The sequence below is a fragment of the Stenella coeruleoalba genome (assembly GCF_951394435.1).
Source record: "Stenella coeruleoalba genome assembly, chromosome: 9".
Taxonomy (NCBI): domain Eukaryota; kingdom Metazoa; phylum Chordata; class Mammalia; order Artiodactyla; family Delphinidae; genus Stenella; species Stenella coeruleoalba.
Genome location: NC_137155.1, coordinates 62,570,492 through 62,586,544, shown reverse-complemented (window position 1 = coordinate 62,586,544; position 16,053 = coordinate 62,570,492). Strand labels below are relative to the sequence as shown.

At 41.6% G+C, this 16,053-nt stretch overlaps 2 protein-coding genes and 1 long non-coding RNA gene across 7 annotated transcripts in view; 2 read left to right on the top strand and 1 right to left on the bottom strand.

Moving 5' to 3' along the window:
• LOC307192040 (uncharacterized protein) overlaps positions 1–1,616 on the top strand; it is a 284,325-nt gene extending 282,709 nt beyond the window's left edge. For all 3 annotated transcript variants that reach the window (XR_013829933.1, XM_079932456.1, XM_079932457.1), the window contains exon 9: positions 1,509–1,616. The gene's annotated coding sequence lies outside the window, so the exon portion shown is untranslated. The remainder of the gene's footprint in view (positions 1–1,508) is intronic.
• The window catches only part of BMPER (BMP binding endothelial regulator), a 263,417-nt gene continuing 247,471 nt past the window's right edge, over positions 108–16,053 (bottom strand). For both annotated transcript variants that reach the window (XM_079932454.1, XM_079932455.1), the window contains exons 14-15: positions 11,692–11,822; positions 108–1,781 (exon numbers count right to left, since the gene is read on the bottom strand). In XM_079932454.1, the coding sequence (XP_079788580.1) occupies positions 1,600–1,781; positions 11,692–11,822 (313 nt within the window). In that variant the 3' untranslated portion in view covers positions 108–1,599. The remainder of the gene's footprint in view (positions 1,782–11,691; positions 11,823–16,053) is intronic.
• LOC307192041 lies at positions 1,617–15,909 on the top strand. 2 transcript variants are annotated; one of them, XR_013829934.1, is made up of 4 exons: positions 1,617–1,747; positions 2,985–3,058; positions 3,197–3,370; positions 13,698–15,909. It is a non-coding gene; the product is annotated as an uncharacterized lncRNA (long non-coding RNA). The 2 variants fall into 2 exon arrangements; XR_013829935.1 differs by lacking the exon at positions 13,698–15,909 and adding an exon at positions 4,905–5,298.

Below are 16,053 nucleotides of genomic sequence, written 5' to 3'. Positions count from 1 at the left end.
CTGGCTGCCTTGGGTCCCAGATACTGAGGTTGGTTATGGCCCAAGCACAACAATGACAACCACATTCCCTGGTGTCCCAGACAATCACTATTACACTGTGTGACTTATTCAATTTTCTCAAACAGCTGGAGATGCCCCAGTAAAAAATCCAAACTAATCCTTCAGCTGTCATGAATATATGTAACAGGAACACAAATGTCTTAAGAAGCAATGGCACTACGCCGACTGTCAAAACTTTGGAGGTTTGCTATTATCTACTAATAACACTCTTATTTTTATAAAGTTATTGTAGGGTATATAAAATATATCTAAAGAAAGCTGTTAAAAATGGATGAACCTGAATTTGCCATAGCTTATTTGTAAAGTATAACACAACACATCTTGAAATAGAAAATGCATTGTTTTAAACCTTAAGCCCTTTATTTACTACAATGCAGAACATTTTATTTTTAGACATCAGTGGGTTTTGTTTTGTTGACATGTTCACTTATTCAACTGAAAACAAAAGTCAGGAAAATCACATGGTGACTAGTAGTAAGAGCAAGCATGTAGACCATTCTTTGTATTGATGTTAAATCAACCAATCAGTAAAGCCTTTCTTTCTAATAATTCGGACAAATTCACTGTTGCCAAATAGTGTTGGTCTAGGAATCCTCTAGAAATAAAGGCTTTCATTTAACACATGGAATAGTCACAAAATGGAGATAGCTTACTTTAACTCATTGGATTTGCTCATCCTAAATTGCTGTGAGATTCAGAGAAATGGATATTTTGTCATACGTTGTACAACAGTTTCTTCAAATACCTGCTCATCCTCAATAAAACTAACAAGTCATCCAGACACACCAACATCTCAGTGTGGGACACGGAGGTGGACATATCCATCATACACACATACAAAATTAGGAGACTCAAGGAATATGCAAAGATGGCAAGAAACCATTTGATTCTCCGGTTATGCTCTAGTGACAAATATATATTTCTTGGCAACCAGCCAATCAGTTCTGGAACTAATATCGGACCATGACCCAATAAAGTCTAACAGCCTCTACCCCTTGCTTTACATGCACCATTAGAGCCTGTCGCCAATCACTAGCCATATTTCTCAGGCATACTTTCCTTTCTTTGGAAGCATGAAATGCCCCTAGATAAATCTGCCATTCCAGAAAAACACACTTCCCATTCAACTGCAAATCCTATTCAAATCAAAAATTAATTCAGGCAGGCAGTTTAGATTTCTTAGAAAACTTCTTAAAAATGACAAACGTATGTGATGGTAAAACCATCCAATATGTCTGCATGCTGCCTTATTAAATTAAAAACACCTGGTTTATTTATACAATGTATTCAATGGCTTACAGATTAGGATCCTAGAAACAATACATGTCTTATAGCAAAAAATATACATATAATAATCCACCTATAGTTTCTATAAATGATGAAGTGTTTCTGAATATATCTATATATCTATATATGTACAGATATATACTCCGTGTGTGTATTTGCAGAATCAGCACACAAATACCGCAGTCCTTCATTGGCTCTTCCACTTCAGTGTCAAGAACACCAGGTTCAAAGTCTGAAGGAGCGGAACAAAGGTCACCGCTGAGGACAAAGGACTGGCTTGATGCACCTTCCTTTGTGAAGGACCAAGTTTGCTGGACAGTGACAACCAGCAACACACGGCTTATTGCAGGGACCGATCTCATTCCAGTTGTCACAGGTCTTGGCACATCCCGGACCACAGGTATCATACACGGCACCGTGCTTACACTGGGTGGCTGAAAAAGAGGAGGTGACGTAGGTGAGATGTGGGGAAACCATTAGAGCCAGGTTAATTCACCCTCAGCCCCATGCCATTCCCGAAGGCTCACGTCACTGATGGCACTGGTCTCCCCACAGCACAGGTGCAACTCTGCATCCTAACAAAAGAATAACAAACACCCAACACTGCCCAAACACTCTAGGAACCACCTGCACCTAGAAAAACAACATCAAAGATCCCCCTGCTGGGCCAGCGAACTTCAAAATAAAATAAAATGAAAAAGCTTTATTCCCAGATAGGACAAACTATACATTAGTCAAGCCTCAAGGAAATCTATAGGTTATTTAGGTATTGAGAATAGTATGAAAAGTTAACTCCAAATAGTTCTTCCAGCTATTGAGCTGTGATGAATAAAAATAATTTCTGCAACCACCTCGATATTCAAATATATAGAATTACACATACAGGGAAAAAAACCTGCCAAGGGTATTGGAAATGAGTGACATATTTTAATCTAGTGATCATGTGCTGAATTAATCAATTTGAGACAAATTGAGCAAGAGTCGGGTAGGGACCAATGGAGAAAAATTAGATGTGTGACTGGGGAGAGGGAAGTGGCTGGCTGGCTGGTCAGGGAACGTAAAAATGATGATGTAGCCAAATCATAGCAAGTTACTATCTTTGTTAACTTGGAGCTGAAATGATTTTGACAATATTCTGAGACTTCCTGAAATTCATGAATACAGTTGTCAGAAAAAAATACTGCCAACATTCTGGAAGTTTTATGACACGTGGACTTTTCCATCTGAGTTAGCTCCAATGACAATCAAAGGTGCAACCCCTCATTCTCAGGAGTAGGAATGTTGATACACTAGGGATTTAGAACAGGGAACCAGGCCGCACAGCAGGAGGTGAGCGGCGGGCAAGTGAGCGAAGCTTCATCTGTATTTACAGCCACTCCCCAGCACTCGAATTACTGCCTGAGCTCCGCCTCCTGTCAGATCAGTGGTGAAATTAGATTCTCAAAGGAGCACGACCCTACTGTGAACTGTGCAGGTGAGGGATCTAGGTTGTGAGCTCCTTATGAGAATCTAATGTCTGATGATCTGAGGTGGAGCTGAGGCGGTGATGCTAGCGTTGGGGAGTGGCTGCAAACACAGATTAGCATTAGCAGAGAGGTTTGACTACACGGAGGCCATAATGAATCAATTGCTTGCAGACGCATATATCAAAACCCTATCAGAGAGTGGCAAGTGAAAACAAGCTCGGGGCTCCCACCGATTCTGCATTATGGTGAGTTGTATAATTATTTCATTATATATTACAATGTAATAATAATAGAAATAAAGTGCACAATAAACGTAATGTGCTTGAATCATCCCCAAACCATCCCCCCTCCCTGCCCCAGTCCATGGAAATACTGTATTCCAGGAAACCAGTCCCTGGAGCCCAAAAGGCTGGGGACCGCTGATTTAGAAGAGTCCTCTTGAAGAACAACAATGACAATCCAGCTTCCAGCCGCACTTGCCTCTGTCTACAGTTGCTGACACACAGCTCCTAGAACACTTGGAAATCTCCAGAGGGATGAGTGTCTTTCGTATGCTGGTAAGGACTGGTGCCTAGGGTCCCTAGATAGCTTCAGGATGGGGGTTGGTTACCAAAGAGACCTAGGCACGATTAGAGGGTTGGAACTTTCGGCCTCATTTCCCAGGGATGGGAAGAGGGATTGGATATTGAATTAATCACGTTCAGCCAGTGATTTAATCAATCATGCCTACATAAGGAAATTTCCATACAAAGCCCTAAATGACTAACGACAGGTTCAGAAAACTTTGAAACTGGCAGACACATTTAGGTGCTGGGATTATGGTGTCCTCACTCCACTGGGACCCTTCTAGACCTTACTCTCTGTACCTCTTCATCTGGCTGTTCATTTGTATCCTTTATAATAAGCCAGTAAGAGCAAATAAGTGTTTTCCAGAGCTCTGTGAGCAATTCTCGTAAATTATTAAGCCTGAGAGGGGAGGGGGTTGTGAGAACACCTCTCTCCCCCGACTTTGTAGCCAAGTGGAGCAGAAGTGAGGGTAACCTAGGGACTCAATACTTGCAGCTGGCATCTGAAGTGAGGCGTCTTGTGGGACTGAGCCCTTAAACCTGTGGAGGCCAATGCTAACCTGGGCAGTTAGTTAGTCTCAAAATTGAATGGAATTTTAGGACACCCAGTTGGTGTCCAGAGTGTTGGAGAACTGGTTGGTGTGAGGAAAAAAAAACCAACCCACACATGTGGTGTCAGCTTATTGTGAGTAAAAACAGTTCGTTTCCAGGGCACTGGACTTTTCCTTATTTCCCAACATGCTACTTATCCATTTTAAAGTAGTCCGTCTATGAAATTTACTTCAATTAAGTAAACCACATGTGCCACTTGTTTTCCGCCTGGATCCTAACTGACACAGTGGATAAGTAAAAATTTACTACTGTTCTTTAAGGCTACTTTCCCTAACGTTACCTCCACCATGTAACTCTAGTATGCTGTTTTGGCTTCTCATAATTTCATTCTATTCCTTAGGCCACTAGGAACCTCCTGGAGCCACTGTCAAGCTCAGTGAATGTCACCACCATTCACCCTATCTTCCCCTCTTTTAGACTCAGTTCCCAACCTTTTCTCCTTCCTCTCTTGTCTGGATAGGATGTCCCTTGACTGTATACTCAGAGCACCTGGCGCCCACCTCTATCCCTGCATTTGCAACATGAAATTATAATCATCCATTTCCTTGTCCTCTCTTTCTCCAGCTAAATCTAGGCTACTTGAGGGAAGGGCCGTTTTGTTTATTTTCAGCAGTAGTGTGGTGTTTAACATGTAGAAGGGACTCAGAGAGCTGCTGTGTGACTGATGCATTGATAGATGGATGAGTGAGTGAGTGGATCAGCTTAATTTTTCTTCTTTAAATCTCTTAACTTATGCATTTCTGATAATCTTTTGACTTTTCACGGATCCCTTCCAAGTTCTCTTTTTCTCTTTTCAGTGATTAATAGAATATGCTATACATAGACATGCCTAACAATCTGGAAACACCCTAGCTGAATATCACATTCACAGCAAATAACTGTATCCATGTGTTGTTCTATTTTTATGCATCAGTGGTGTTCAAAGCTGGAAATCAGGGTCGACAGAGAACTTCCCAACGCCTGGACTCCCACCCCAGACCAATTAAATTAGGACCTCTGAAGGTGGAACCAGGTAATCAGTATTTTAAAAATAATTTTAAAAATACTCCCCAGCACAGTTAATTTTAATGGGCAGCCGTGACTGAGAACTGGCCCTGTAAACAACCCTCACATTCATGCTTCGGTCGCTGTAGAGACTCACGCCTTTGCAGCAAAGAAGAGGGCAACGAATATTTCCAAAGTGGAAGTAGGTGCACATTGAAAAGCTACTGCTGTTTCCCACCTTCCTCCACCTAAAACTCTACTGGAGCTCTTCCCAGTCTCAGCGCACTCATCCTCTCTTATTGATGACTTAGGACATCTGCAGGAGCACCTTAACCCACCTCCCTACTGCCTCTCCTCATCGGCACCCAGCCTTCATTTGCCATGTCTGCTTTCTGACCCCTCTCTTCCAGGAACTTGCTCTATTATTTGTCCTTTTCCATGCACATTAATCTCCTCTGTCTCTATTGGCTCCATCCTCTAAATATTGGAAACATTTTCAGGTCAACACTAATCTTTAGCCAAGTATTCCCTCACCTATCAGACTTCTTACCTCCAGACTTCATAGAAAAGTTCACAGTCATTTTATCCAGTTCCTGTGCCATGAATTACCATTGGTGACCTACCTTCCTCACCCACCATTTTACTGAAGCAGTTCCCGCCGACGTTTTCCACAATGACCATATCCACGGACATAGAGGCAGTCCCCATTCTCACATGATCTCACCACAAAACATTTAGTCTTTTTGTCCATTTTATCTTATGACACTGAAATTTCTAGGTTCTTCTGCTAACTTATTGCAAACAAACACCTTCTCTCTCGGGCTTATTTACCTGCTCCCTGGCACTAAATGTTCAAATTGCCTCCAAGACTCTTCCCCTGACATTCTCTTCTCTTCTCTTCCCCTTCCTTCTCTTCCTCTCTTCATCAGTTACTACAGTATTAGCTCTAATTTCCAGTCAAAAAGCTCTGAAATTGATTATCATCTGTTTGGATTCTCTTCCCAAACCAATCATTTTCCAAGTCTTAATTCAAACGTCACCTCCTTCAAGTAGCTACCTGGATCTCCCCCAGGATACCCTTCCCTCTTCATCCAACAGCACTTTTCACTTTATAGTTATGTTTACTTGTTTTAATCCCCCAATTACTGTGCAGCTGTAGTTCTTAATCAGAGATGCTCACAAGAGTCTCCTGAGGATCTTTTAAAAGGTACATATTCCTCAGTCCCTTCCCTAAAGATTTTTGCTCTGTATCTACAGTGGAGCCTTGGGTAGCTGTAGATTTTAAAGGTTCCAGGGGTCACTACAACAAGCACCCCTGGTTGAACAGAGTGAACCACTGAGTCTGGGACTCCTGAGGGCAGAGTCCTTGTCTTCTATGATGCAAAGTTCTGGCACAGGGCCAGGCACAGAGGAGCAGCTTAATAAATGTCTGTGCCTGTTGGATGATGAGTTCATCTTAATGATGTTCAATCCATCATCCCTGTTCCCAAGCTGGATTACATTTGGCTGGCCTTAAGTTCATTTTCCACTCTGCTGCTTCCAGAATGCCTCTTTCAACTCACTTTACCCTCCAGATACTTTGCTCCCTTTCAGATCTTGCAAAGATCCCTTCTAGTATGACAACTCGGCAGAATTTCCTCTCTCCCACCCATGTTCTTACTTCTCCCTCCTCTCCTATAGACATGCATTCTCCCATGTCTTTTCCTCTCTCTGACCTCTCAATTCTTTCTTCTAATTCCACCACTTAATTTTCTGCTGCTCCTCTGTGACATCTTACCTTTGACTACTGAACACTGAGATTTCCCTCACCATCTACAGGTAGAAATTAAAAGGTTGAAAATGAAGAACTACTAGGAAAAAAAAAAAGGATCTTTTTCATCATCTCCTTTCAATTCAAATTAAATCAACAAACATCTACTGAGTATCTACTATGTGGCAGGCATTCTCTTAGGCCAGGGAATCCAATGTGAATCAGATATCATCTCTGACCTTCAGTCTCAGGAGCCTGGACTTACAACCAAATAGGTGAAGAGGACACATAAACAGATTGTTAATTAAGTGCAAGATGTACACGTTAGACAGTGAGAACAAAGAACAGTGGAGGAATAAGAGAGACATCAACTCAATGTGGAGGGTTGGGTAGGGATCCAGGAAGACTGCAGAGAATAGATCCCACTTAGATCTTAAAAGGTGAGTAGACACTGTCAGTCAGACAATGGCAGGAAGAGTGTCCCAGGCAGAGACAGCACTGAGAGCCAAGGTGGGGGTGGGGGGTAAGGGGGTGTCAGTAACAACAAGCAGCCATGACCCAATCAGAAATGGGAGGATCCTTGCTTTGTTGGAGGAAGGGAGCATGGGATTTGAGTGGGAGAGTGGGAGGAGACAGAGGCAGAGAAGTGGGCAGGGCTGTAAGCCTTGAAGAAGAGGAATCTTGCAAGGGTTTTAAATGGGGGGGGGATGACATGATTAAATTTGCCTTCAAACTGGCACAACTTTTAGAAGATCCTAGAAAGTTAATCCTGACTTGGACCTTGTTTTATTACCCTCTGTGAATCCATTTTTTTCAAACTTATAAAAGGCAAACAATACCTTTTTACAACATAAATGATTTGCATAGGGGCATTTGAAAAGGCTTCATTTGATCAAATACATTTTTTAAAAACCAGGAAACTACCAAAGTGGTTAGAGTTAGCAGGTATTTATTCTCAAGGGGGCACATGAGCAGCTACTCTGTAATGCGTGCAAGGATCATTACACGTTACTTTCTGTGGGACCCCATAGAGGCGCCACGTGTTGACTTTAATAATTCGCTCAATAAGTGTAGATCTGTGCCCCCTGGAACTCACTGTCCCCATATGCCCCTACTGTGCTGAAGGTCACAGTGCTGACCTTACCTCCTAATCCTTCACAGGATCCTTTCCCAGTCAGCCAAGGGAAAGGTGGGTGTGTATAAGCAGAGCAGAGTTGCTGCAGGGCAGGGGCCGGAATCACCTGGAGTTAGAATAAAACAAGGAGGAAACTGCTCACAGAACCCAGCAGACTATCTCATGTGCTGGGGGAACACACACACCACTCTGAATATCCCAGCCCCTTGCCCACTTAGAAAATGTATTCCTCAAAGTGCAGTGACAATTAGTAGTGGCACCTACAGGGAGGCTGGCAGAAAATCTACTAAGGATGGCAAAGTAAGATGCAGGAGCAAGGTCATAGCAAAGTTTCAGAGTCAGAAGGTACCAAGTAACAAGTATCAATGATAAGGATAGAAATTGGAAAGATCTACAGAACAAATATTTCCATAAATTAGTGGATGCTTACATAAATAAATATATATTCATAGGTATATATATTTTTCTACAGTGCACTTGCTTATTTGTGTTCTCATAATAATTAAGAACAGTGGCTATAATGCAAATTGACCTAGGTTTGATTCCTAGCTTTCTTAGTTTCCACCTCTGTGATTTTTAGCAAATTACTGAAATATTCTAAGCCTTAATGTCCTTTACAGTAAAATGTGGGTAACAGAATGTTAACATATAGATGAGAGTGGGGATTAAATAAGATAAAATGTAACACAAAGTTCTAGTATAGTCCTTGGGGCAAAGGAGGTGCTTAGAAAATAGTACACATTAATATAAATGGTCGTTAATGAAACTTTTAGAGACCTTCACAATAGCCCTCTGCACATTGTATTGTATTTAGTAATTCCTGCACTAAACTAGAGTTTCATTAGTCCTCCTTGCCACAGCTAGTGGGCATACACTTCATACGTCATGCTAGTGCTAAAATCCAACCTAGCCTGGGAGATGTCACTTGTTCATTCAGAGTTTCTTGCCTGGCTGGTTTCTTATTTGTTCAACTTCCAAGCCTTTTACCCTGGAAAATTTCTCTTCTCAGTATTAAGTGGCCTTAAGTGCTATCATAAGTCAAAAGATGTGGGAACTAAAAATTAGTAAAGAGTATTCTTATAGTCTTCAGTATTCCAGATGACTCAGAAATGAATCTACTGAGAGATGCTGCATATCTCCGTAAATACTAACTATCAATTTGTGGAAGTTCAATGTGAGTGTGTGTGTGTGTGTGTGTGTGTGTGTGTGTGTGTGTGTGTATAAAAGGTTCCCCTGCAATCAAACATTGACAGAGGTATACTTCGCTCAGATGGTTCTGCTAATTTTGAGTGGTAAACAGAACCTTTCAGAAGCCGTATTCCTTTTCCATTAGAAAAGTAATTTTAGCTGCTGAGATTCAGTCCCTGAACTCAGGATCCTGGAGGGGGGAAAATGTAGTCCTCAAATGCATTGGGTGCACTGAACCGGTGTTAAATACAGCCTGGCATCAGGAAGAGAGGGCTCACATGTTCTGTATCTGATATGATCCTCATCACAGCACCATACCTAATAAAATTAATAAAGTTCTGCTGAGCCCCACATTACACCAGGATGAATGGCTGGGGCTTGAGTTCATATATTTTATTCATTTCAAAGCAGAGAAAAGGAGACGGGCATGTTCAAGGTGTGGTGCAAGGACCCAGTCTCTCAAAACCCTGCGCTTCCTATACTACCCCACACTGAGGCACTAGGAGGGAGGTAAGCCAGTTAGTCTCACCTTTCAGGAGCCTCAGCCATACCTTAATATGAGTTATTTTTATCAACTCAATCCTCCTCTGGGAAGACAGCATTGATAGAGACGCACTCTTGCCGTGGAAAGTGAACTCAGACATAAAGATTGGACTTGGGCTTGCAGAGGAGAGAGCAAAACCAAAAGGGAAGTTCACAAGTAGATAAAAGGGTCTGAGAGCTTTTTAAGGACATGGATTAGTGACTGTGGCAAGGGGTGGCTTGAGGAAGCTTTAGTAACCCCCAAACGCTCGTCGTCCTACTCCCCCAGAGCCACCCAAATAAGCATACAAATTAACTCGGCAGTTTCAGCTCTGGCTGCAGGTCAGAATCTCCTCAGAGGTTTCAAATGATACACAAGGCCAATTAAAGCAGGATATCTCAGCAAGGGGCCCAGGCATAGTTTTCTGGTTTATTTTTTAAGCTCCCAGAGTGGCTCCAATGTCCAGCCAGATTGAGACCCACTGTCTAAGTGAACACGATGTCCATGCACTGAAAATATAGACAAAGGCAATTCTTGAGCCCTCTTCCAACCGGATGACAGCTCCTGCCCTCCACCAGTGAAGACCCTCTAGAGTTAGCAGCGCCATGAACTGCCTTCATTTCTAATAGCACAGCTAAGGTTTCTAGGATTCCTGTAGAATGTTGCAAACCCCAGTCTCTCCCTACCAGGCAAATCTGGTCCTTTGCAGAAAAACATTTGCCAACCCTTGCAGTAAAAGACAAACATTTAGTCATCTCATCTTCAGGTCTAAATAAGAGCAGCAGTTACTACTGACTGAGTATCTTCTATGAGTTGAGCACTCTTCTAAGATGCTTCACGTACGTATCACTAATGCTTATAACTCTGCAGAGTAGAGATTATTGTACATTTCCAAACTATTTCTAAAATCTCTCTCCTTCCTCCACACACTGCCTCCATCTTAATCCAAGCCACCATCATTTTGTCACCCCAAAGACTGCAATGGCCTCTTGCCTTCAATCTTGCCCTATTCAATGTATTCTCTACACAGCAGTCTCTACACAGGGCGATCTTGCAAAAGCAGAAGGAGGGTTGCTTAAAGCCCGTCAGTGGCTTCCATTCTTCTTGGAATAAAAGCTAGACTCCTTCCCAAGACTTGCAGAGTCCTGCAATCCGGCTCTGCAACTCCACTCTCATCTTGTGCCCGTCTTTCCCCGGCCCTCCGCACTGACTCCCTTCCAGTTTGAGAGCGGCTGTCTTATGCAAATATGTTTCCTGTGCATGGATCTCTTGCCCTGAGTCCCTTGGATCCTTCAGTGCTCGGCTGGAACATCATCCCCACAGAGACGTGCTCCCTCTTCTGCATCTAAGTAGCCACCGACTCCCTCCCCATTTGTTTTCTCTTGCTCTGCCCTATTTGCCCCCTCATCACCCTTACCACACTTAGCAAGTCTCTACCGTGCTCGACTTACTATTTTTGTCTGGCTCTCCCACCAGCACCTCAATGACAGGGACCTCACCTCATCTCTTACAGTCACCAAAGTGCCCACAGTGCTTTGTTCAATGCCTAGTACTTAGCCACTTTGTAAGAAACATTTCTGGGATGAACAAAGAAGTCCATTTTACAGATATCAAATAAGCTAATTCACTTGCCTGAGATCAAAGAGCTAGAACGACTATTACAGCAATCTGTCTCTCAGAAGGAAAAGAATGTTCTACTAGTGTTTGTATAACCATTTCTCTCTTTCAAAAAAAAAAAAAAAATCACACTTATCCTGAAGACCTTAAATGACTGTAATTGTCCCGAATCTCCTTTGCTCCACACATAACCTAAACCACAGCTGTGACTGTCCACGTGCTAAGCACATCCAGCTGGTAGCTTGAGGTTAGGAGGATTTTGCAGCAGTGGAAATCCTTAAATTGTTCAAATGTGCTTGTCACAAAGCATTTCTCTTAAGTGCTTTCTATCCTGCCCAGTGGGAAGCCCCTGTGTTTTATCAAGTTGAAATCCAGCTGGGCCACTGATAAGATTTCTTTCTGGCCAAGGTAGCGTGTGACCATTCACATCATCAAGTCTCTTCTATTGCTATCCTGGCACTGGAGTGAGTTTCCGATGTTTGGATCGGCCGGGAACTTCTTACCTGCACAGTTCTGCTGAGGCTCCCAGTGGACGCTGATGCCCTCTCTCTGGCAGGCGCGGGTATATGCCAGGAATGACTCGCAGTAACAGTTCTTATGGGCTGGACATTCACACATATCTGTCACGCAGGACCTAAGGGACCCAATAAAAAGAAATGAACATTCAAAAATATCAAATTATCAAATGTCCTAAATGCAGCTTGGAGAAAAGGGGTGGGTGGGTGGATGTCAACCCTTGATTGGACATTAAAGGTTGCTATTTTAGGTTGGAAACCTAAAAATGATACAAAAATTCTGCATGAAACCTTACTGGATACCTCTGAATAATGTGACATCAGGTTCCCTTTCTTTTAGAGCAGGACCGGCCAACAGAACTTTCCGTAATGATGGAAATATTCTATAGTCTCCACTGTCCAAAGTAATAGCCACTAATCATATCTAGCTATTGAGCACTTGGAATGTATCCAGTGTGACTGAAAAACTGAATTTTTTATTTGGCTTAATTTTAATTAATTTAGTTGCAAACAATCACATATGCCTATCGGTTACCACGTTGGGAAGGCAGCTCTTAGAATATAGTCCCTATTCAAGGTGCTGCCATTGTGTGAATAGCTCTGATATATGAATAACAGGTTCTATTACAGTATAACCCAAATAGTGACCAACTTGATGAAAGCATTAATCTCACGGCTTTCTGAGGACAAACAATCAGGATTCAATTTTGCAATATCTTAGAATCTTAGTCTTTTGAGGAACACACTGAACCTCGTTCTTCAGAACATGGGGTGACAAATTCCAAACAAAGCAAAACTCTCAGGCCCCTAATTAGACTGAAAGATAAAGGCGACTGAGCCAAGGTTTTTGTTGCTTAAGTTTAAATGTGGAAAAGATGGGCCAGGACGTAAAGAGAACTGAAATGTGTTTTAAATACAGACTAATAAATTTTCAAAGATGCTGACCTCGGAGGCATAGTAACAACCTCACACTGGAATATGGTATTACAGTTTACAAAGGACTTTCACATGCAGTCTGTCACTGAGTGCTAAATAGGATGTAGCATAGTCCCTGTTTTATAAATGAAAACTTCATTTTACAAATGAACAGATAGGCCCAAAGTCACATTAATAAGTGGCAAAAGAGTGAATTAAATTACGCCTCCCGAGACTAGTGCTCTTTTTGTCATAGCATACCAGCATCCTCGTCTTCATCTTCCAGCAAGTTTACTGTCTAACAATTTTGACTTAACATTTTATGCAAGATGCTCAAGATTGATAAAATTAGACTATGCTTATTTTTTTCATACCCTGTTCAGCAAAACCTCTTGCTTACAGAATCTAATTTAAGGCTGGAAGCAGAAAAAAATAATATTCAAGATTACAAATAGCACCAATGATCTTGAAAAGTGATCAGGACGTGGTCATCCAATGCTACTATGTGAGCATTTCCTCTGGGTGTGAGACGTGTACATACCTGATTATAGAGAGTAACCTGCTAGCTCTGGCTGGAGCTGGTGTACTGCCTGCTCTGAACAAGAATTAAGTGGCACAAACCATATTAAAGAATCAGCAGACTCACTGTGTACCCTCAGAGTTATTACATTTCAACACTCAAGGGCACAGCCTTGGAAATTGGGAACTAAACTGGAATGAAAGAGAAATGGACCTGAAGCCTCAAGAGGGCTTCCATTTCATCCAATGAGAGATCATTTTATGCCTGGTACTTAAGACACAATAATCAGGACAGAAAAACTACTCTCTCTTCTCTCTGTAATAATCAAGGCTGTATTTCTTAATACCTTCTCCACTTGTATTACAGAAAACCTGCGAAATTGTGTTCACCAGCGAAGCCTTTCCAATATTAGACACACATGTTGTGTCTTTAAATTCATGTGGAGCCTCCGGGCTTCCAAGAAGAGCCAAATAAAGGCTGTCCTTAAAACAGCCTCTGAATGTCTGCGTATGAACCCTCCTCAACATCGTTTCCTTTGTTGTTTCGACTTTTATTTCAGACTAACCCACACTGGTCACATTCATGCTCAGACTTCACAGCAACATCTTCAGCTGCCCTGGTCCTACCCTCCAAGCCCGCTTCTGCTTCACATCTGTCAAGCACCCTCTTTCCTGGCCCAGGGATATGGGTCTCTTGCCCTTGTACTCAGCTCCCACTGACGTGACAAAATTGGGATGGCACCTCGTGGGCCTGGTAAAATGATGGTACTTGTATGGAAAAGATCTCAACAGGAGGAAATGCATCCTCTGCTTTGAAAGAACGTCTAATGCAATTCTGTAAAATTGTGTGGACAGTCAACAAACAGAATTTAACTTGTTTGTGTGAAGGGATTGCTGGCCAATGTTCTCCTTCTTTTTTCTTTATTTATTCCAGTTGTCTTATGAAGCTATTTATACAATTTAAAATAAATTATGGACAGCTAAATCCAGTTCACTGAGACTGTTGAGAGAAAATGTTCTAAGCACATACTTAATAATTGCTACGTACACGTACTCTACCCCACCGACAGACTGCTCTGGGCCCTCAGACACAATCAGTTATATAGCTACCCTTTAAAACTAAGGAAGATTTGGGCTTCTTCTATTACTTATTCTATTGCCACTCATGAGAAACAACATTTGAGGGAAAGACGTTTGTCAAAATTAGCCCTTGACTTGAAATATGTCATGTATTTCTAAAGGCTTGAAAGATGTGTTTTGTCATGGAAGTTAAAAGTATGTCTTTTTTCACTTGTCAAGTTGATTTTTATGCAAAATTGTGCCCAGGGTTTGTGAGAGAATGGAGAAATAGACAGTGCATACTCTGCTGGAAAAGCGTAAAACTGTTGGCTCTTACGTTGAGCATTTTGCTCTACTCAGCTTTTACATGAATTACCACATTTACTCCACAGAGAAATGGATATGAGGCAGGTCGTATTACTAGCCCACTTAACAGAAAGGGAAACTGAAGCTTGGACATGTTAACAAGTTGCCCAGGGTCACATGGCTGATGACAGACCCGGAACCGCAAAACCAGGACTGAACTTAGGTCTTTCTAATCTCAACACTCATATTCATAACACCACTAGAAGATCTTTCTAGAGAGCAATTTGGCAATACTTCTAAGTAGCCCTAAGAAACGTTCTTATCCTTTGATAGGGAAATTCCACATCTAAGGAAATAGTAACGCATGTGGACAAACACTTTATATACAGGGGTTTCATCATAATGTTGTTAAAATGAAAAAAAAGAAAAGAAAAAGAAATAACCTAAATTGCCTACAATAGGGGCCTGGTTAGATACATTTAGGTGACCACTATGATGAAATATTCTATGGCTATTACAATGCTGTTTAGGAAATATATTTTAAAATGCGAGGAAATGTTCAGGAAGGATTAACTGAAAAAGAGCAAAACTGTTTCAGTCTTGTGTGGTCACACACAGAAAACAAAAATAACTGAAAATAGATATGCCCAAATATTCCTAACAGTCAGCTCAGAGTGGTGGCTCTTGTTATTTTCCTCCATATTTTCTACAGTGAACACATACCACCTTTCTAAAAAGATAAAAATCACAGTGTATTTTTTAAACAACAAAAAGAACGACATAGGACATATTAATATTTAAATCCAAATTTAGGAACTAGAGTGAGAAAATAAAGAATGGGAGAAACACAGTTTCTGTTTGTAGATCTTAGTTATTAAATACTTCTCCAGCTAAAATCTTTCCAATCTGTGGATTGGGGGCCTCCTGACATAGGCTGTGATTTGATTCACTTTATGTTGTCCTCAGATTTCCACGTCATTGATCTACTGATGCTTTGAACTTGACATCCAGGCGGATGGAATGGATAACAGAATAATTAGGCATGCTTCTGCTGGTTACAAAGGAATTTATTAAGAGAAAATAAAAGCATCCTCGTATGCCTTTCAAATGTCAGGGAGGGGCAAAGCTACTGCCATTCAATTCCTGTTTATCACACTTAATAATTCAGTGTGAGGAAAATCTAATTAATGACACAGTGGAGTTGAATTTTTATATGTTAATGGAAGATTATGGTCCTTTCCTTAGTCAGTATTCACCGACATCTACATTTATATTCATTTTACAGAATCAGTAGCAGAATGTTATCACTTTCAGGAGTTACTGAGATTTATGGCTTTGGCTTCTCTGCTTTCATGGCATTATTCTGTCTGTAATGTCCTGTTTCATGCTGAGTTCTTGGTCCAAAAACACAGCCACCCATTGCTCCAGAGGGAAAACACAGGTTGCACTGCAATTAAGATTCACAAGGAATGCTCTGCAGGTAAAGGGCACTGGCCCTTTAAGGCAGTGTGCAGTCCCTTTAAGGCATACTTTCTGTCACAGGAGCTTTTA